We start from the raw sequence: 23,148 nt of genomic DNA, 5'->3' as shown, positions 1-23,148 counted from the left end.
TACTTAAAACTATTATATTGCTGATACATTTAATGTTGCTGATCTCTCTCCATACCATGAGGATTAAAATGAATCAGCTACTCAAAAATGGTTTCATACATGAAACTTACAGTTACAAGCAAGCTTAGGAGTCACTGTTGGAATAAAAAAAATAGAAGACTTACTCAGCTAATTGGCTCACCATTGAATGCAGAAAATTATGTTTTCTAATGGAGATATAGAATGTACAGTTAGTCTTTTTTCTGTATCAATTAGCTGCCTAATTGTTTATGTTTCCTTAATAGCTAATTTCCTTAGAAGATAGATTGATAGTTTCCTTGCAAGGTGTCAAGACTCACCATAAATATAACTGTAAATATGTGCTGTAAATATACAAGAATTCTAAGAATTCCTACACTCACGTCTAAAACGCTTTCACTAGTCATTTCACTACCACAAAAAAACCTAATAATAGTAAAACAAAAACGAAAAAAAAAAAGAAAGGAAAAGAGAATGAATACTGGGCATGCATTGCACTTGAACAGAGGCACATCTTGTGCAGTGTTAGCATAATGGATTTGAATGAGGCTGGTGGCCGGGAAGCTTGGTTTGATCAGATGGTGAGATTTTCTTTTATGTTGATAGGTCCTACCCCAAGACTCCCAATAATTTTCCCACCCAAATCTGGGAAAGTTTCACAATCCGGAAGAGGCTTCACTTTGCCCATTTGATCAACTTCAACCGGGTACTTGAGAAGATGGCCCTTCATTTCTGTCACTTCATCAGCTGCATACTGTTTCCAGTTCAGCTCACTCACTGACCTAACCCTCCTCACACATTCCAGAGATTCTGGTTGTCTAAAACATTCCTCCACAGCACAAATATGTTCTGCCCATAATGACATTCTATATCCATGGACCTGCAAATGGGTTGTAACAAAAGAGTTGCCTGTCACAAATTTGGCATGGTTCAACACATGTAAATAAAAATAGACACGTGTTAAGAGTTGTTGACAAGGCTATGCATCAGAAGTGATAATTAACTTTGCAGAGTGTATTAGAGAAATTACTTAAAAGTACACAAGCCTAGACATGTGACACAAAATTCTCACAAATACTTTGCCATATAACATTGATAAGAGAGAGAGCCCTTTATGTCCATTTCAGTTTCACCTCAACAGCTTTGCTCAAATTGAGAAAAGGGAAAATTTGAAGCTGAAATGCTTATCCATATGAGTGAAGACATTCACTAATATAGAAAAATAGCAGTAGAAAAGAAAGAGAAAATCCAGATTTAGATGCACTATCTATTTTAAATAATAGGAAGATATCAAGCTTGATTTATCTTAGTCTTGGAATTGTTGTCCGTGGGAAACCACCAATCTTAAGCCAAAATAGTTGAACAGAATACTATATATGAGACGATACCTGCCCTCGTGGAATGGAGTTTCTGTTTGACCAAGTATAGTGAGGTTGATATGCTCCCATTGCAATCTCAGTGTCTCTAGTACCTTCCAAGGAGCGTTGGTTGATGTTTGCAGACCCTAGTATCACATACTCATCATCCACAATCATTCCTTTTGAATGGACATATATCATAAAACGTCTGTTTTTTTGGGTGTGTGCCTGGGTAAAAAGGAGATGCAAGCAGCAGATGATCAATGGAAATATAAAGGAGTTTTAAAATAGGTAGCACATAGGAGATATGCAAAAGGGCAGGTAGGGTAGAAGAGAAATTTACTTGAGGAGTATTACTGGCAGTGGTATTTGCTGCATTTGAAATGTCTTCTCTGTCTTGAGCTTCACGATTGCCAAGGCAGAAGAAATTTAAATAGTCTTGAGGCTCATATTTCTTTTCAAGCCCTACCTCTTCCAAAACTTTGTAAATTATTTCATACATCATTTGCATTGTATTATGCTGCATAAGTTACATCACAGGTTAACAAGTCACTTAGAAACAAAAGCCCATCCATCTATCACAAGATATTTGTTGGAGAGATAAAGAGGAAGAATTCAAGTTTCACATGAGAAGATAAAGAAGAGAAGACTTCCGAGATAAAGAGATAAGGATATTCCTTAAAACAAATAAGTAAATCCTATAATAATGCTAATCCTAATATGAAAATATGTTGTTGTAATCTAAGACCAAAATTTTAGGAGATTTTCTAGGAACTTTTGTGTATATATTTACATCTCATAGATTAATGAAATTCATGGAAGTTATTTCCTCCCATTAGAACTCCCACTCAGTTTATTTTTCATGGTATCAGATTCACGGTTCTGATACCATGAATATAAACCTACAAAACCTTTCTATCTTATTCATAGTGACATTTAAGGACTAGCTAAGACTCCTAATTTAACTAACACTCAATAGTTCATCATTTTCATAGATGACCATACAAGGGTTAGTTGGGTGTTCCTAATGAAAGACAAATATGAAGCCCATGTTGTGTTTAAGAGGTTTCACCAAATGATAAGCAATGTTTTTCAAGCCTCAATCCATGTGTTAAGATATGATAATGGCAAGGAATATTTTTCCAATGATTTTAGTCATTATCTAGCTAAACATGGCATCATTCATCAAAGTTTATGCCCTTAAAATCCTTAACAAAATGGAATGGCAAAGAGAAAAAACTGCCACCTCCTTGAAACTGCAAGGGCACTTATGTTTACAAGCTTGGTTCCAAATTTATATTGGAGAGAAGTTATTCTTACATCCTCCTACCTTATTAACCGACTCCCATCCAAAGTTCTTGGCTTCAGAACTCCTTTGAGTGTCCTCCTTGATTTCTATCCCCATCACACTAGGGTGCTAAACTCTGTCTCCTAAAGTATTTGGATGTACTGTGTTTGTTCATAAACATCAGCCTTCTCAATCCAAACTTGAACCTAAAGTTTTCAAATGCATATTCATTGGCTATTCTCCTACCCAACAAGGATACAAATGTTGTCACCCTTCTACCTGAAAATTTATCATATCTTGTGATGTATCCTTCATAGAAAATCAATAATTTTTTCAAACCACCTCTCTGCAGAGGCAAGTACCTAATGCAGAGGAGCAGTGGGACTCCACTTTGTCTCTACCTATGATCTCAAATTCGAAAACTTCTCTTGCTAATGAGACAGCTCTGGAACCTCAGCCTTTAATTCAAACTTCAGTACCTAATTCAAGAGGAGATCAAGAAGATCAAAATCAAGACAATCCTACTTCTGTTAAACCTTTTTTGGTATATTCTAGAAGGCCTCGTGCACCAAACCCATTGTCAAATCCGGAGGTATGTCCATAAACTGATGACAATGGCAGCATGGAAAGATTGGAAATTAGCAGGGCTGATGATCTTGATGTTCCACTAGCTCTAAGAAAAGGGGTGAGATCACGTACTAAGAATCCTATTTCAAATTATGTGGGTTATACAAAGCTATCCCCACAATTCAAGGCCTTTATAGCAAGCACTGATGATATAGTGATCCCTAAGGATATATATCATGCATTGCAAGGTGAAAAATGGAAGGCAGTAGTAATGGAGGAGATGCATACCCTATAAGCTAATAAAACATGGGATATTGTCTATCTACCAAAAGGGAAGAACATTGTTGGCAGCAAATGGGTATTCACAGTAAAGTACAAGTCGAATGGAAGCATTAATAGATACAAAGCAAGGTTAGTAGCTCAAGGGTTTACCCAAACCCAAGGGCCTAATTATGAAGAGACTTTTGCTCCAGTTGCCAAGCTTAATTCTATCAGAATTTTATTATCATTGGCTATTAATTTGGACTGGAAGCTATATCAGCTGGACATCAAGAATGCATTCCTAGATGGGGAGCTAGAAGAAGAAATGTACATGAGGATTCCCTCAGGTTTTGAAACAGAGAGCACAAGAGGAAATGTATGCAAATTAAAAAAGTCCCTATACAGCCTTAAGCAATCTCCAAGGGCTTCGTTCAAGAGGTTCAGTGACACTATTATTCAATTAGGATACAAACAAGGGCTGGCTGATCAAAACCTATTTACAAAATTTGAAGTTGATGGCAGAAAGACAATCCTTATTGTTTATGTAGATGACATTATCATTACAAGGAACAATGTTCTAGAAATTGAGAAACTAAAGGGGCAACTAAGGGCTGCATTTGAAGTAAAGGATTTGGGAGAATTAAAATACTTCATGGGAAATTGGAATGGAAGTAACAAGAAGCAAGGAAGGAATATTTATATCTCAAAGGAAGTACACAGTTGATTTGTTGAAAGAAACTAGTAAACTTGGTTGTAAGCCAACTAATACTCCATTGGAGCCTAATTGGAAGAACAAAGAAGAAAGCAGAACATAATACCAAGTAGACAAGGGAAGATATCGACAGTTGGTGAGAAAATTGATCTACCTATCACTCACATGACCTGACATTGCATATGCTATAAGCATAGTAAGTCAATTCATGCACTCTCCCACAAGAAGACATCTTGAAATTGCATATCATATTCTAAGGTATCTAAAAGGAACCCCTGAAAAGGACTCTTATTTAAGAAGAGTCAAGATAGAGGAATAAGGGCATTTGTGGATGTTGATTGGGCTGGTTCTTTTGAGGACAGTAGATCTACATCCCTATTTTTTACAAAATTATGGGGGAATTTGGTAACTTGGAGAAGTAAGAAACAATCAGTGGTTGCAAGAAGTAGTGCAAAAGTAGAGTATAGGGTTGCTATTGCACAAGGGTTATGTGAAGTGATTTGTGTGGAAAAAATGCTTGAAAACCTACACCTACCAATACTCTCTCCAAAAATTCTTTATAGTACTGTGAGTAATCCGGTTCAACATGACCGGATGAAACACGTGAGGATTGACTGACATTTTGTTAAGCAAGAGATAGAGAAAGAAGGTATAAGTCTCACTCATATTCCTATTGAATTTCAAGAAGCAAATATCCTTACTAAAGCTATGCAAAAGCAAGGATTTGAGTCCATTAGAGGCAAGATGGGAATGATGGATATCTATTCACCAGATTGGGGGGAGTGTTAGAGAGATAAAGAGGAAGAATTCAAGTTTCACGTGAGAAGATAAAGAAGAGAAGACTTCGAGATAAAGAGAGAAGGATATTCCTTAAAACAAATGAAAATATGTTGTTGTAATCTAAGACCTAAATTTTAGGAGATTTTCTAGGAACTTTTGTGTATATATTTACATCTCACAGATTAATGAAATTCATGGAAGTTATTTCCTCCCATTAGAACTTCCACTCAGTTTATTTTTCAATATTATCTCAAACACAATGCATCTTTTCATACTTCTGAGCAAAGGATTACAATTGGCTTTATGTTCAATTGATGTTGATATAGTATTGGATGGAGAAAATTGAAAAGAAGAAGGTAGGTATAAGCCTCTAATCAGTGAACTATTTATACCAAATGAAGTTTTAAGTACACCATGCAGCAAAACAATAAATTTCATATGACAAAAGGTTTTGACTCTTAGATCTTTCATCTTAGCAGCTCAAAGGAGTTGGTTTTGACTTCAGATGTAAAAAATGATACATAGAAGCATAAAGTACATGAGGCAAAAAATGTTAAAACTTAACCAAACACCAAAAAAAATGAGGTCTTCTTTTTCTCCCTTTTCTCCCATCCACAAAGCTAGTCATGTAGTTTATTCTTAATTGACAGCATCAGTTTTGGTTCCAAGTGTAGACTGTTTCCTCAAAATACCAAATAAATAAATAAATAAATACATAAAAATCATATTGGTAAGTCTTAGGAGGGGCAAAAAAAAGTTCCAGATAATGTACCTTTTAAACTTATGCAGTATCAACAGCTGTTGGCTACACCAATTTTTTATTGATCACAACAAAACCAAACATTCCATTCAGTTCCTTAAAATGGTTATCAACCTATAATAGTGTTATTCAGCATGCACTATTCAATTATAGAAACCTATATACAACAACACACTATGAGTTAATTCAATTGGTTGGTTCGGTTATATGGATTCTAGCTCTCCAGCCATTTGTATCCATGACCATACTTCTGTAAGGCCAATGTATCTTATTTCATGCCTAGGAATTACCTACTAGATTTTCCTTAGTCTCCCTCTTCCTATTGAACAGGGAATTGAAGTAGCTCTTTATCTGATGGCTTTCTGCAAATAATACAGACATTCCTTTATAGGAACAGCGGTAATAGTTTATTTCATGAATTTAGCATGAGAATTTAGTGTCACATAACAGTATATTGTTTTACTCTTTATTCTTTGGATAGTCAGCTATGCAGCAATTATGATAGAGCTTTAAGAAATTTTCAAGAAATGGTACATAACAGGAATTTTAAAGATAATAGTTGAAGTTTGCCTGCCAAAAGAGAATCCTTTGGATGGCAGTACTTGTAGGAACACCCTCAGGCCACATAGGGATGACAATATATGCAGCAAATCTCTCATTTGCTCTGATTTTATTTGCAATTTTGAGTGCAATCTCCATTGGAATTAAATTGTTTGCACCTGCATGTAAAAACAGAAATATATTACTTCAAAATGCTTGTCTTAATTGCTTATCAAACCAAGAGTTTCCTAACACTGTCTTTTCCTAAAAATTTTCAATTTCCAATTCTTTTAATTTTTTCAGCAATCAAAGAGCATAAAAAATGGGGAACTGAATATAGGTCAAGGAAGTAACCAGATACAAGCAGCTCTCTACTTGAAACTCTTCCCATTACATTTTCTAAAGGTGTGAGAATGGCATCTCCTTTTGTTTTGTCCCCTTCCAATCCATAAAAAAGACAAAAAAGAATTGCTCACCCAAGTCTTTGTAGTTAGCCCAATTATATGATGACCCAAGAAAGTACTGGTTCTCAATGTAAATGAAATGTTCAGCAGCACGGATTGCCTTCACATATGCAGTATGTATACTCATATCTATAAGGATATTCTTCCCACACACCAAGTTCTGTAATAATATAGTAAGATATTAGGAATAAGCATCTCATAATAAGATGGACATCCCAATAACCAAGGGTAAAAGCCAAAAACTAGTAATTTTTTTCTCACCTTGCTTGTTGCATCTTTTGGGTCCTTAGGAAAACCCTTAACAGAATTGGAGTCTATCGAACGAAAAACCTATAGTTGTTCAAGAAGTCGTTCAAGAGAAATTGAGTTAAAAAGTTGAAATACCCAATTTAAGAAGCTTCCTTGAAATAATATACCTGGACATGCCAAGCTTCTGGATCATCCTCATTCAAGCAACAAACATCTGTTATTCCTAGGATATCTGGAATCCTATCAATTTTGAGTAAAGAATCATCATGTGACATTTTAATTTTTTTAAGTCCATGGTACTTTGAAGCCCTTGTCCAACGCTCCTCAAAGTTGGTCAAGATATCATATGCTGCTGGACCATCAATTCGACAGTGCAAGTCATGCCAAGGTTCTCTTGGACATCCAACAGTAGGCCCCTATTCAGGTAATGGCAAAGATTGTGAAAAAGAAAGGTCAAGAGAAATTAGTGTCACACACACTTTAAAATGGAGCCCATGTAACTAATCCATACTGTTAACCCCAAGGTACATATTGTTTTACAATTAATTTTGATGATGGCATATTGGATGAATGTTTTGACAAATAACTTTTAAAGCATCTCATTTTCTTTTTTGATATGAAACAGTATTTGAGATGTTTTTTGTGCTCATATTACAATTAACGATATTTTCCTTTTTTGAATTGAAATGATGTTTGGGTTAAGGAGAAGTGAACAAAAATTTGACTCACTAATGTTTGCAGAGAATTTTGATTGTGACAATGGATTAACATGAACATTGTGCCATTCCAGAGAACACTTGGAGATCTACTAAATAATCTCTTTGAGAATTGAATGCTTCTAGGTGAAATATGATCCAAAAGTTAGAAAAACAACACGCTAAGCCTTAATCCCATGAGGTCAGGTCTGCCACAAAGATTCTAGCATTATCCCATTATAATGCACTGTCATGCCTAAGAGTTTCTTAACAAACTGTTTCTGGTCTTCCTTTACCTCTTTTTGTTACAAATTTCTTCCATTCCATAGCATCTATTGGTCTTCTACTCACATGACCAAATTATCTTAATCGCATCTCATTCATTTTATTCTCAATAAGAGCCATCTCAATCTATAACTTCATTTCTAATTGTCTTTTCTTTCTTTTTTTTCTTTTTTTTTTGGTATGGCAGCACCTCCATCATAAGACCCTATCTCAATTACTCTCATATTTTCCACATATTAGTGTTTCATTGCCCAATATTTTGTGCCATGTAACAGAGTTGGTCTTATAGCAATCTGTAGAAATGAAGGAAATGGAGACAATGGATCCATACTTTATGGGATCCCACAAATTGAGGAAACATGTATCCATGTTTCATGGGTTACATGTATCCTTGTTTTGTAGGTTTTGCCTTTCTATCTTTTTGTGTGTATATAAGATGTTGTATGTAAATTAGAGAAGATTGAGGTATCATTGTATTTTCATATTGGTGTGTTTTGTAATATGGTATCAGAGCTCAATTCAGCAGCCAGTGATCTACCATTCTTCTAGCAGACAAGTTGGCTGCTGCTGTCAAAACACCAGGAACAAAGAAGTTTTGGCGTTGCTGTCAAAACACTGCCACCATCGATCTGCCATCGTTCGAGCAGACGAACTCGCCACTGAGCGCCAAGAGCGGAGAAGACAAGGGGTCTATTGTCCGTTGTTTTCCAGAGGCTGCGTTCATCTCCAGTTCCATCACAACAAGCCTCTGCCATCAACGGCCAAGACCTGCCCACCGTCGCCTGCCAGTCGTGCACCACCACCATCACCATTGCCGACATCAAATCGGCCACCCCCTCAAAGGACAGCCGCCGTTGAGCCTTCACGCGCTGCAGCCCCAATTCTTCCTCCCAGTGGCACCGTCGCGCCCACCATCTACTATAGGCCTGTTCCAGCCATCATTTGCTCCTGCAACCACCGCCATTGACGTCACCGACCTAGGTCGACCTAACCCCAAAGTTCGGCCACCATTGCTGTCTCCACGCGCCACCATCAGATCTCACCACCGCCACTGTTTGTTGCTCTGATTTCTCTCTCCAGTACTCCAATCATGACGCCATCACCACCATTGGACTTGTCTCTCTCAGATCTTGCAGATCCCTGTATTTTTGTCGCTATCCACCGCCAATCGCCGATTGCTACCGCCGACCGCCAATCGCCGACTGCCGTAGCTGCCGACGCCATCGGCCACTACTCGTCGACGTCCAACTTGGTCAGTTCTCCTGTGACTACTGGTGGGATTTCTCCATTGTTGTTAGTCACATTTTTAAGCAAATTCAGATCATTGTCAAATCTGGGTCAAATCCGCCCCGCTTCAAATTTGGTCAACCAAGTTGACTCATTAGGCCAGATCCAACTATCAGATCTGTCAGACAGATCCAGCAAACCCAGCTAACTCAAATTAAAGGGCAAAGGATGACTGGATCTGCAATGTGAAGTCACTTATTAGTCAACAGATCATCAGTCCCTACTGCCACCATGTCGGACGTTCTCTCCACATCTGGTTCCTTTAGCAAAGAGCAGTTCAATCAATTCTCGACATTGTTACTAACCAATTCGTTACCTGGTACACCTAATGGTTCTTTGGTACATTCAGGTAGAACTACTTTAGCCCTGTCAAGTTCTTTTAAATCTGTACCATGGATTATTGATTTAGGGGCATCTGATCACATGATTAGCTTGTCCAATCTTTTCGATTCATATACTCCTTGTTCAGGTAGTGAGAAAGTAAGGATAACGGACGGTAGTTTTTCCTCTATTGCTAGCAAAGGCCTCATTAAAATCTCTGAAAGTATTGATCTTCAATCAGTACTTCATGTTCCTAAACTTACTTGTAATCTTTTGTCTGTTAGTAAACTCTCAAAAGATTCTAACTGCTGCATTATCTTCTTTGATTCTTATTGCCTATTTCAAGACCAAAACTCGGGGAAGACAATTGGCAATGCTAGAAAGATAAACGGACTTTACTACTTCAATGAGGATTTCTTCGGTAATAAAAAAGCTCATGGATTAAGTGGTAATAGTTCAATCTCTGTTTCTGATCCAATAATGCAATGGCATCTCAGGCTAGGCCACACTAGTTTTCCTTATTTAAAACAATTATTTCCTAAATTGTTTAAAGGAGTGAATTGTTCTAAGTTTCAATGTGAAAACTGTCATTTGTCTAAAGATCATCGTGTTAATTTTGTTCCATAACCTTACTGTCCTTCAAAACCATTTTATTTGATTCACAGTGATGTTTGGGGGACCCTAAAAAATTACCACTTTATCTGGTAAAAGATGGTTTATAACTTTTATCAATGATCATACTAGACTATGTTGGGTTTAGTTGCTTAATAAGAAATCCGACATAGCAAGTGTTTTTAAAGATTTCTTATACATGATCGAAGCCCAATTTCAAACAAATATTTGTATTCTTTGGTCTGATAATGGAACATAATACTTCAATAAATGTTTAGGGGGTTTTTTGAAAGAAAAAATGTGTTTTACATCAATCAACATATCATGAAACTCCTTAGCAAAATGGCATAGCTGAACGAAAAAATAGACATTTACTTGAGGTAACTAGGGCTATTATGTTTTATATGAATATCTCAAAATATCTCCGGGGAGATGCTGTTTTCACTTCTTGCTAACTAATCAATAGGATGCCCTCTCGAGTCTTAAACTTTGAGACACTTTTAAATTCCTTAAAAAAGACTTTTCCCATGTGTCAGTTGTACTCTGAGCTACCTTTAAAAATTTTTGGATGCACTTACTTTGTTTACATTCCACAAATTTTTCGATCCAAATTAGATCCAATGGCTGAAAAATGTGTTTTTGTTGGTTATGTTCCTAGAAAAAGGGGTACAAATGCTTTAATCCTTTGATAAAAAAAACTCACATAAGCATGGATGTGTGTTTTATGGAGAATCAACCCTATTTTACCAAAAATCATGTTCAAGGGGAGAATATTGTAGAAGAAGATCATTTTTCTAAACCTGTAGAAGAAGATAAAGATAATTTTTTGAAAATTTCTGAATCTCTTCCAAATATGTCTGATATAATTGACACTCCACTCCACTCTGATAAACGATACAAGGAAATTGGTGCTCAAAACAATAAAGAACAGGATGCGTCTAGTCCACAGGTGCCAAGCATAATGGAGTCGGAACCAGGGGGAGAATTACTAGAAACGGATCAAAGTAATCCGAAACCTGAGTTTCAATTTTATATCAGAAGAAAATCTTAGAGAAATGCTATTGATCCGAATATCCTTCCAGTAATTGAGCAATTGGTATCTTTGGATGATGGTCCTTCTTCCACTCAGGGTAATTCTACACTTACTCCTTTAAATTCTTCCTCAGTTGATTTGTCTGATCTTGATGTCTCCATTGCCACTAGAAAAGGAGTAAGATCTTGTACTAAACATCCTATTGCCAAATGCTTGTCCTATCAAAAACTGTCCAATAGCCACAAGGCATTTCTTTCAAATATTTCCAACTTGCATGTACCAAGAACAATTTGGGATGCTCTAGGTGATCTGAATTGGAAGCTAGCCGTAAAGGATGAGATGAATGCTCTTAAAGAAAATGGGACTTGGGAAATTGTGGAGCTACCGAGAGGCAAGACAACTGTAGGATGTAAATGGGTCTTCACTGTAAAATGTAAGGCAGATGGAAGCATAGAGAGGTATAAGGCAAGACTTGTTGCCAAGGGGCTCATTCAAACAAATGGCATCGACTATCAAGAGACCTTTGCTCCAGTGGCAAAGATAAACTCTATTCGAGTCCTCCTTTCTCTCGCGGTAGCCCAAGATTGGTCTCTACACCAACTTGATATAAAGAATGCCTTCCTAAATGGCAATTTAGAGGAAGAAGTGTATATGGTCCTCCCACCTGTTTTGAGAAGAGCCTTGGCACTAACAAGGTATGCAGTTTAAAAATATCCTTGTATGGTCTGAAACAGTCTCCAAGAGCATGGTTTGAAAGGTTTGGAAATGCGATAAAAAGTTATGGTTATACTCAGAGCCAAGCGGACCACATAATGTTCTTCAAGCACTCTAGTGACAGTAAGAAAGCTATTTTAATTGTCTATGTGGATGATATAATAATGACTGGTGATGACAGGGGAGAGATTGAAGAACTTAAGAGGAAACTAGCATATGAGTTTGAGACCAAGGACTTGGGACCCCTAAAATACTTCCTTGGGATGGAGTTTGCAAGATATAAGGAGGGAATCTTTGTCAACCAACGTAAGTATGTCCTGGATTTACTCGCTGAAACAGGAATACTCAGGTGTATGATAGCTAAAACTCCCATCGAACCTAATTTGAAACTTCAACCTATCAAAGCCAAAGATGTGGTAGAAAGGGAGAAATATCAAAGGTTTGCGGGCAAACTCATATATCTGTCCCACACTCGACTTGATATAGCATTTGCAATAAGTGTAGTAAGTCAATTTATGCACTCACCAGATTCACAACATTTTGAAGCTGTCTATAGAATTCTAAGGTACCTAAAAAGAACTCCTGGAAAAGATTTGCTCTTCAGAAAACATGAACATCTTCACATAGAAGCTTATACAGATGCAGACTGGGCAGGTAGTGTTACTGATAGAAGATCTATATCAAGATATTGCACCTTTATGAGAGGTAATCTTGTCACTTGGAGGAACAATAAACAAAAAGTGGTGGCCAGAAGTAGCGCTAAAGCTGAATTTCGTTCAATTGCCCACGGGATTTGTGAGGTCATGTGGATAAAGAGACTTCTAGAGGACTTAAAGGTCTACATTCCCTTACCAGCTAAGCTTTATTGTGATAATAAAACTGTGATTTCCATTACCCATAATCCAGTACTCCATGACAAGATAAAGCATGTAGAGGTGGATAAACACTTTATTAAGGAGAAAATTGATAATGGGATAATTTGTATGCCCTACATTCTAATAGTTAATCAAGTCGCCGATGTTCATACAAAGGGGTTACACAAAAATCAATTTGAAAAATTAGTGAGCAAGCTTGCCCTGGAAGATATCTTCAAGCCAGCTTGAGGGAGAGTGTAGAAATGAAGGAAATGGAGACAATGGATCCATACTTTATGGGATCCCACAAATTGAGGAAACATGTATCCATGTTTCACGAGTTACATGTATCCTTGTTTTGTGGGTTTTGCCTTTCTATCTTTTTGTGTGTATATAAGATGTTGTATATAAATTAGAGAAGATTGAGGTATCATTGTATTTTCATATTGGTGTGTTTTGTAATACAATCTGATAAAAATTCTTTTAAAGCCTTAAAGATTTTTATAATCACATCATATGCTAAAAGCACTTCTCCATTTGACCATCATGCCCTAATTCTATAAGTAACATTCTCAATACTCTCTCTGTCTTTTTAGATAACTGATCCAATAGACTTGAATTGATCTTTTCTTGGAATGATTTGATCTTCAAGTCTCACTGTTTTTATTTTTGCTAAACCTACATTCCATATATTGACTTTCGATATGATCAACTTGAAACATTTAGATTCTAAGGTGTCCCTTCATACCTTGAGCTCAAAATTTACACATTTTCTGTCTCATCCACCAAGACAATGTCATCTACAAGTAACACACACAAATCCACCTCTTCTAGGATATGTTGGTGAGTTCATCCATCATCAGAGCAAAGAGATAAGAGATTGCTACTAGAAACACCTCAGTATCAATTCTATAAAGTCCAAACATATGGTTTTGCTCCACGATAAATGTCTTGATACAATTTAAGATTAAGTAAATGTCAAAGTTATGAAAGAGATAAGGTCAAAACCATGGAACAAAGTTCATACACCATAACAAAATTTGAAAAACCTAAAAGAATAACAGCTAGATCTTCTCAAAATGATATCCAATGACTACACTTGAGACCCAAAGTTATAAAAATGTCTTTTTTTTTTTTAAAAAAAAAAAAAGGGCTCATCTACAAAAATAGATCATAGTTTCAAAGTGAAGGCCCAAGCTTCTAAGCCTAGTTCTTTATCTCTTTTATACCTTTGAGCTCCATTCATATACTCAATGGGACTTATTGGTTGTGAGCTTTTATTCTGCAAACATATTATATTTGAATATTGACTAGCCCTTGTTTATTGTATTAGAGAAACTCAAAAATCTCTTTACAAAGAGGATTTTCTCCCTAACTCAAAACCAAGATTGTTCTGAGGGACAACTTTTTGAGTGTGTTACACAGACGCCATTTTGAGTGTTTTGCATATGTTTAAAGGTCGGCCACCTACTATGCAGATCAAATTGGAATAAAGCTATTTCTGGATAATAGTAAATCTCGAGGAACCTTTGCAAATTAGGCAAAATTGATCTCTCAGTATAAACTGGGCGCCTGTCTCTTTTTCCCTTTACTAACTCATTATTATTTACTTGCTTTGCTAGTTTATTGCCACATGGTTTTTCAATATCATATAATTTGAAATTTATTCGCATAATTTGTTTTAGCTTGAGCTTAATTTCTAGAAAAACTGAACAAAATTAAAACAACCTAAGTGGAGGAAAGCTTTACTCGAGTACCTTAGTGGAATTAATTGAGTATGAAGGATATTTCACTCGAGTAGGAAGAAAGAATACTTGATTAAATAGGAATGCTTTCTCTAACTTTTATTGAACACAAGTGTGTTATATATATACACGAAGACCTCTAAAATATCTCCTAAAATATAGGAATACACTTGAATAAAGATAATAAAACTTAAACTTTAATCTTTGCTGGAATTATCTTCCATGAACTGTTTAATCCCCCCTTTTTTGAACCTTATCTTATCTCTTATTTCCTATCACCTTATTTTGAAAGACTCCCAACAACCTTACCTTATCATCTTACCTTGAAACCTTCTCTTATCTCTTATTTCCTTATCCCTTTAATTTGAAACACTCCCAACAGCCTTATCACTTATCTCTCGGCTATGACAGAGATAATCAACAAAAACTAGGGAGAAAATCCTATAACTCCTCGAGTAAAGCTGTAGGTTGCCTTAGCTGGGGAACACTTGGTAGCTAAGTTTGGACTCTTTGTTTTAGATGCTACTGTCATAGCGTAGATTAATTGGGACTTCCAGAAACTGCCCATCCTAATCTGATGGAACAAATTACAACAATTGGAAGGCAAGAATGATAATTTAAATTCAAGATATTGAATGCCTAGCCTTATCTGATGGAACAAATTGCAACTGGCAGAAGGCAATAATGATAATTTACATTCAAGATACTGAGTGTAAGTCATGGGAGGTCATGGTCTTAATGGTCTCTAATTCCAATAGCAGTGAAGAATTTTGATCAAATGATTACCACAAAATTAGGATTATGGTAGTCATCTTTATGCAGAGTTTGTAATGTCCGAAATATAGGATGCTTTGGAGTGTCGAATCTTCCCTCACATAAATCTAGCCCCCCAACAAATGCTATGATCTTTCTCTTAGAGTCACCAGCTTCAGCATCCACAATCACAGTTTTTTGATGATGGGTGTAGATTGTTCCTGCTTCCTGATAACAGTAAGGCAATCAATAGCAGATGTCACATCAGGAAAAGGTATACCAGGATTATGACTCAAAGAATCAACCATTATGACTCAAAGAATCAACCAAGACAAGCAACTATTACGAAAAAAATGTCTCAATAATGATAAATCTCAATTTACCCTGGAACATTTGTTCATAATGCATTATACGTATGACCGCAGAAACCAACATGTCCAAACTTCACATTTAGTTAAACTCGCTACTAGTTAGTTTGAGTGTTAAAGTGATATATTACAATTAAATTGATATACACAATTAAATAGTCTTCCTCCTCAGATAATACAATTTGTAACAGGAATTGCATTAGTTGACTATGATACAAATTTGAATGCTCACTTCAGATCCTAGAGGTAGCAGCGTCAAGGTGAAAGTCACAGCATTTTCAGAGATATCGAAACATTATGGAAAGATATTACATCTGACCTGTTGTTTGACCCAGCCATGGCCTTTACGAGAAGATCGAGGGCAAAGCAGAATTTGCACTGAAGAATGCTTGAAGAACCGTCGAGTCTCCTCATCATTGGTTTGCATGATTCCATCCTAGTAGGAATATAACACTGGTGATAAATACTTTGAATCTTTGATCAAGTTAACAAGCAGTGGGGTAAAAAGTTAGTGTAGACACCACAGTTGATGCTTGTGTTAGTGCTTGTTGATTTGGTGATGTAAGTTCTGTTATCAAGAAAAAGAAAGAAAGAAAGAAAGAAACAGAACAAATAAGGTAATTATAATTAACAGATATCATGGACAGTGGCCACTGTACTATTTCTAGACAATGAAGCCTTATCCAAAAACATATAGATCAATAAAGATATTTCAGTATAATACTTTACTCAAACAATAAACGACAAGAAGGTATAGGGTTTAATGAACACAATAAGGAACCAAGATAACTGACATCTTGAAGCAACAGGTTACAGAAGATAGTTTGGCTACAATCAATTTTATAATGTCAATAATGTTGAATCCCCAGATATTTCCAAACCTCCGATGATAAAAAAACAAAAATAAAATAACACGAAGATGGATTGTAATATAAATAATTGATTAGACAAAGGAAAGGAAAAATGATCAACCAATAAAGAAAATGTGGAGCAAAGCAAGGAGAAGCAAGCACATGAACTTGCAGGAGATTTATGTTTATTTCAAAGCATAGCTTGAAGCACTGATACAAGAAAATTCCTTAAGCATGACCTGAATTTGTTATATCAGAATCCTAGTACCCAATATTAAGACCAATAAGAAAACAATAATGCATTCACTTTACTACAGCACTGAATTTTAAAATGTAGAACAAAAATTTTATAAGTAAACCATATGTCAAGACCCAAATGTAGGGGCCATGACGGGCACTACCCCTACTAGGGTGTAGTAAGCCTCAAAGGATGCCAAATTGTGATCATCATATAATATATTGAAAGCAATAAAGGAGACAGTGTCTGAACTGAAAAAACACATATTGAATTCTCTGAACAAGATTACAAGATGTCTCACAGAATAATCAGAACAGGTAACAGAACCTGAAACTAAACTAATCACATAAACACATCATGTGTCTGGTCAAAAGTCAATGAGTCGTATATATACATCCCCCAAATGAATAGGTGAGATACCATCCTATGTCAGTCTAAGTCAGTGTTGTATAGAAAGTACAAATGCAGCAAAAGATTTAATGCAAATAATGCACAAGGATAATCAATCTGAACAGGAAAAAGGAATCAAGTTATAAAGAATGCAAGAAAACAGAGCTGCACATAAAAGGACTATGCAAGAAGAACCAGAATCTTGAACAAGATGGACTAAAAGAAAGCGGTAAACACCTCATAGCCCCATAGATAACAGATCCACATGTGGTGCGCTACACACTGAGTTATCAACACCCTTGCTAACTAGGGTAGTACATGGCGAATCAGCAGCTAACATTTACCTGTTGTTATCGAATAGTGTTCTCCATCCCACCAATAAAAAGTTCCCAAGTCTTGATACATTTTGTTCACACCTAGATTTGCAATATAAACGATCTAATGGGCCTCCCTGAGTACTTGTGATCTTAAGTTACAGATATTCGGAATGCGCAAGTGGGTCCAGCCCCTTAATACTCCCTCAGAGTCCATTGAAAATTCCTTGGTCTTACCTTCATGTGCTAAGTCCACCAACTTAACCAAACTTGAGTCCTTGGATTGGTCAACCTTAATTTCCTCAACTAACATAGAACAAAGTTGGACAATGTTGAACCCAGTTTGATTTTCATGCAACGAAACTTGAATGAAAATTGGACTAATTGCAAACAAAGTTCAATTTGTCTTTGGGGTAACTTTGAAAAAATCAAGGTGATGCAGTTATAACCACCTCACTATATTACTTGACACATGGCTAAGGCCAGCCCACCCATTCATACATATATCAGCTCCTTATGTGGCAATATGGTCAAAGGTGGTTGATAAGGTCACAAGGAGTCCCCCTATGGAAAAGGAGATTATCACCAAATAGGAAATTCAGATAATTGTAATCTCAACAGATTTGATTATCATCTTAACAAGATTTCATCCTCGATCAGAATATATTCTATATCACGCCATATCAGGAAGCTAATCATGCCATATTGTGAAACTCCATAACAATTCAGAAGCCCTACAATCGAGCACTCTTAAGCTTATAAATATTAGCCCCTCACAACACATAATGGTATCTAAAAAACTGATCTCTTTCTATATTCTTCATTAACTTTTCCCTCTATATTCTGCCTACGGCCATGCGTCAACATTTTTCCCTCATGCTAACTTAAGCATCAGACATGGTTTTGAGTCCAGCTCAGGCAGTCCTTCACTTATTTTGCAAGTCCAAAGACAGATTCATCCACCATGGCAACTCTTCTCCATCGATCTAGGTCGTGAGGGTTCAAGATTTTGTATCATCAAGTGGTGCCATCTATGGGAACAAAATATAAATAAAAGCTGGATTGAGGGGGAGAACAACCACAACCACCCATGGGCCATGGACTATATCACTACTACTAATCCATCACAGATGTATCAACACAATGAAGAAAATCTATCTCTGCCGGATCTGGTTTTTACTAATCCAAAAAGAGTTAAAAAAAAATCTCAATTGGAGATTCAATCAACCTCATGTCACACTACTCATGAGGAGATATGATTTCTCTATAATTTTATTATTCCAAACAAAGAAAAATCTTCTTATGTTGAATGGTTGCTTTCAATTTCCACCTTTTTCAATTAGATAACAATGAAAGCAATTTTGCTCAAGGGGTCAGGGGACTTTAGTGAATTAATTAATAAGTGACTGATCCATTATCTTACTCAATCGAGTCCCTGATCTATTATTGTTTCAAGTGGCTGATCCCTTATATTACTCAATCAAGTGCTTCCATCCTTTATTTTATTTATTCAAGTGGCTTAAAGTCCCAAAAGAGAAACATGGATTCTGGCATTCCCAAAAATTAAGAAGAAAAGTCATCAAAAGTTTCATCATGCTACAAGGTGACTCCTTTTGGAAGCATCAGTGTCTAGTTAACCGCTTTAAGCAGTGGTTGTGTTGATATAGTTATGCATGCTGTTGTAGAGAATCTGTTTCGTATAGTTATGAGGTTATTGTTGTTTAGTTAGGCGGTTGAGGCTAGTATATAAACTAGCCTCACAACTGATTTCTATAACTTGTAATCATTTTTTGTTAATTCAAGTTCAGCAAGAGGTATTTTTCTATCTCTCGATTTTCTTCTCTCTCTTTCCATCATGAAGCTCTTGCTTCACCTTTAAAGCTAAAAGAAAAGTTTTAACAATTAACTATAAGACCATCTTCATTGTACAGCTCCCAATGTTAGCCACTTAAGTACCAATATATGCAAAATATGAGCCTAAATAAAATCAGGACATTATGATAGAAGTGCAACCATCAAGGAAAAGACAAATTAAAAATGGAATTATACATAATAAGGTTGGATGGTACCTATTGAAGATAGCATGTGTGAGTCAAAATTAAAATGGTTTGAACATGTGAAAAGACGAACAGTAGATGCAATTATGAGGCAAGTGGATAAATAAAGGAAGTTTGTAACAGAAGAGGCAAAGGAAGACTAACAAAAACTTGGTGGAAATTTGTTAAACCTGAAATAGGATATAATGGCTTTATAGAGGATATGGCCATGGATAAAGATGGTAGGAGATCTAGAAACCATGTAGCTAATCACACATAGTAGGATTATGGCTTGTGATTGTTGTAAGATAAACAAAATTGCAGAGATTATTGAGTGCCTAACATAATCACCTAGTAAATAGTCTTATATAAAAAAATAATGAATAAATGCTTAGAATAAAAATTAATACAAAACACACACACACAACTCTTAGTCTAAAGTACTGAATTATATTATTATGGAGCCCTAATATCAAAAATAGTAGGAAGACTATCTCAGGTAGCTTATCAATGCCCTGGGGGGGTGTTTAATGCTTGCAAAAAAAACCTCATATGACATCATAACATGGTAAGAAACTTGGACTTTAAGGAATGGAAACCTAAATTGACCTCATCCTTCATGTAAACATCAACTTCAAAGGAATAGACAATTAAGTGATTATTGATTGGAAAAAAATCTTTTAGCATTTGATTGCAAATTGGAGAGAATCCAAGACAAATAACGAATACACATATTCTATCTATGGAAGCACTGAATTTCATCCGACTAACATTGTTAATCATACAAGAGAAGTAAGCATTATTATGTTTATGTTCAGTCAAGATAAGAAATGTGATTATATCTAATATAATGACCTTTTGTTATAGGTTTAAACACATAACTAATCATTAGCATGCTTACGAATGTTCTTTGGTAGGATCTCTGCTGTTAATGTTTAGTTCCTTCATTCCAGAGGATGTTAGAATTCAATCAGGATAAAGACTATTGAAGCCAAGATTTGCTTAATATTTGTTAGAATGGGACCACTAGCGTATACTCAACACTTGAGTAGCAAGCTATCTTGAGTTATGGGCTACTGCTTGGGGAAGTATTCTTTATCTGACATAAGATAAAAACAACCATAAACATAAAACCTAAGTGATAGAGGTTTGTAATCAATATTTGTCATTTATTCAAAGTAGAGACCAAATTTCAAACATAAAGGGCATCCCAATACAGTACAAATAATTATGACACGAGGGTTTCAATTTTTACCTTCTGATAGCCCAAAATGCTTCTAGAAGTAGGATCATCCCACACAAGGAGCAGCACTCTCACACCTTCTTGTGACTTTGTTTTAAGGAGGTCACCTAGAGTGAATTCTGCTGCTTTGGCATTATCTCGAACAAGTCAAATTTCGTGGTACAAAGACCACCCTGTAATGTATATCAAGTGACGGGCCTGACTGATTGCATTAAAGATGTCACGCCAACAACTGCCCTGCTCATACTGCATATCATGGTCAAGTCTGAAATTTGGAAGGCCACCATCATGGCCATGGGCATCTTGATAAAGTGTAACCCTTCCACCTTTCCTAAGAGGAAAATAAGTTCCAGGGACCCCACGAGACTCAGGATGTGATGAAACCCCACTATGGGAAAGGGTATTTTTCTCCATGGAGATGTATTGAATTGACAAAGTCAAGACAGCTCCAGGTTTGCATGACTTCCCGCTGGAATTAAGAATTGGGAAGGTACCTTCCAGTTTTGTGCCGGACAAAAGTTCCTCAACGGGTATCCCAATGGCCCCTATGATCTGAGAGCCCACAATATCATTGTCTTTCACAACAAAGTGCACCTCTGCAGCATAATGTGCAACAGGAACATAAAAGTGCTGCATCCAAACTGGGTTCTCACTATTTCGGATAACAAAAGTCCTCCCAATAACAGCATTGGAGACTGAAATTGTAACATACGGGTCGCTCATGTTTTCAATCTTGCTGCTGAATTTTCCCGGTAATTTGCTGAACATTTCATCTAATTTCTTGTGAAACATATCCATGTTAGGGAGGTTCTTGGCCTCTTTCACCCAAATGTCTAAACTCCCGTGCAATAGACGGACCTTCAAAGAAGCATTCGAGGTCTTAAATGGCAGATTTTGTACGCCCTGACCATGTTGCGAGTCTTCCGGCCAAGAATCGTCATACGCAGATTGAGCCATGTACTGACACTTGTCCTGTTTGAAACAAATCGGGTTTCTTGATATTCTCAAGTTTCACAACTGCGCAAGGATGAATATTTAACACCAGCGAGAAGATCTAAAGCAAATAAAATTCGTCAAAATATGACTTCTGCAGCAGGCATAGAAGAGAGAGAGAGAGAAAAAAAATAGATTTTGAGAAACACCCTCTTGGTATAACTTCCGCAATACCTTGTTGATGACGATGTACTGGACTGATATGAATCTGGGTTTCGTCCTGCGAAGAGGAAAATGATCAAACAGCTAGCAGGTGGCAACCAAAAAGGCAAGTCAATGCTTGAGCCACCACGGTAAAAATGCAGAAGGGAGAATAGATTTGGAGGTGTGGGGAGAGGTTAGTGATATGAACTGAACGGATAAAAGGCTGTCGCAATTTTGCAAAAAAATACAAATACAAAATATGGGAAGGAACCACTGACAAAGAAGATACCCAATGAAATTAGTTTTGACCGAGTCCGCTGAATAGCTGGAATTTGACGTGTATAAACATTGTAATATAATGGACCCGCTGATGGAATTGGATATAAAATTCTCTGGAGAATTACAGAAATTAAAGCAATCGTTTAGGTTTTGTTTACTCGAGTTGAATAACCTAATTCCAACTCGCATGTCCCACATGGTGAGAAGACCAGAAAAAGACTTCCACGAGAGAGAGAGAGAGAGAGAGAGAGAGAGAGAGAGACGTGGGGAGGGCGGCTAAGGAGAAACCAGATGCACCTCCCAAGAACAACGCGCGGAAACTGTTCATTCGTCTGTAAATTTGCACTCTTTTATGGTAGACGCCTCTTACCTCACGTGGTTTGAGCCATCAGCCATGTGCGTTTCTATTATTTATTTTTTAATTAATGGTATTAATTACATCTCAATTAAGTTAGAAAGTAAATTAAATATCATTATCCATAGCGATGGCAACAATCATTGATGAATCCCTTGGTCTGTGCAAATGTGAATGACAGAGATAGAGAGACCTTAATGGAAAAAAAAAATAGCATCTATGGGTTTAAGACACCCAACTGGGACGCTCTAGCAGTAGTCATTGTCTTCGCAACCATCTCCAAGGCCTTCTTCAACACCCCCCACAAAATGGAGTAGTCTGTGCTCCCAGTCCCTCCCAGACTGCTTCTTCCTGCTGTGGTACCGCATGGAAAATGGCTTATCCCGGCTGGCCAAATTCGTCTTGGTGATGGAAATCTTTAGACTTTAGGTTTTAGTGGAGAAATTTCTAGCAATAAGTTTAGTGGGAATTTTGGCCTTTTGAATGGGCGTTAGTTGAATTGGGACCAATGAGCCAATGGAATGCTCCAGATCTTAGCTTTCCTTAAAATTATCAAAAATTAAATTCTCTATCCATACATTTTAAAAGTTACACCAAATTTTCCTTATGAACCCACTATTGATTACATCGTTACTTGCTAA

The 23,148-nt window shown here is 36.6% G+C and overlaps 1 protein-coding gene across 1 annotated transcript; it reads right to left on the bottom strand.

Moving 5' to 3' along the window:
* Window positions 1-312: 312 nt before the first annotated feature.
* On the bottom strand, window positions 313-22,402 carry LOC127813375 (phospholipase D beta 1-like). The gene is given in 11 exon segments (XM_052354320.1): window positions 313-898; window positions 1,407-1,604; window positions 1,720-1,896; window positions 6,315-6,463; window positions 6,761-6,908; window positions 7,010-7,078; window positions 7,165-7,413; window positions 15,330-15,524; window positions 15,984-16,100; window positions 20,749-21,790; window positions 21,904-22,402. Coding segments are annotated over 10 exon segments (2,553 nt in total). The 5' UTR covers window positions 21,694-21,790; window positions 21,904-22,402; the 3' UTR covers window positions 313-592.
* Between the last annotated feature and the right edge of the window lie 746 nt (window positions 22,403-23,148).

This window comes from Diospyros lotus, chromosome 11, assembly GCF_014633365.1.
Source record: "Diospyros lotus cultivar Yz01 chromosome 11, ASM1463336v1, whole genome shotgun sequence".
Taxonomy (NCBI): domain Eukaryota; kingdom Viridiplantae; phylum Streptophyta; class Magnoliopsida; order Ericales; family Ebenaceae; genus Diospyros; species Diospyros lotus.
Note: the sequence above shows the minus strand (reverse complement) of the source record. Positions and strands in the feature narration are given on the sequence as shown.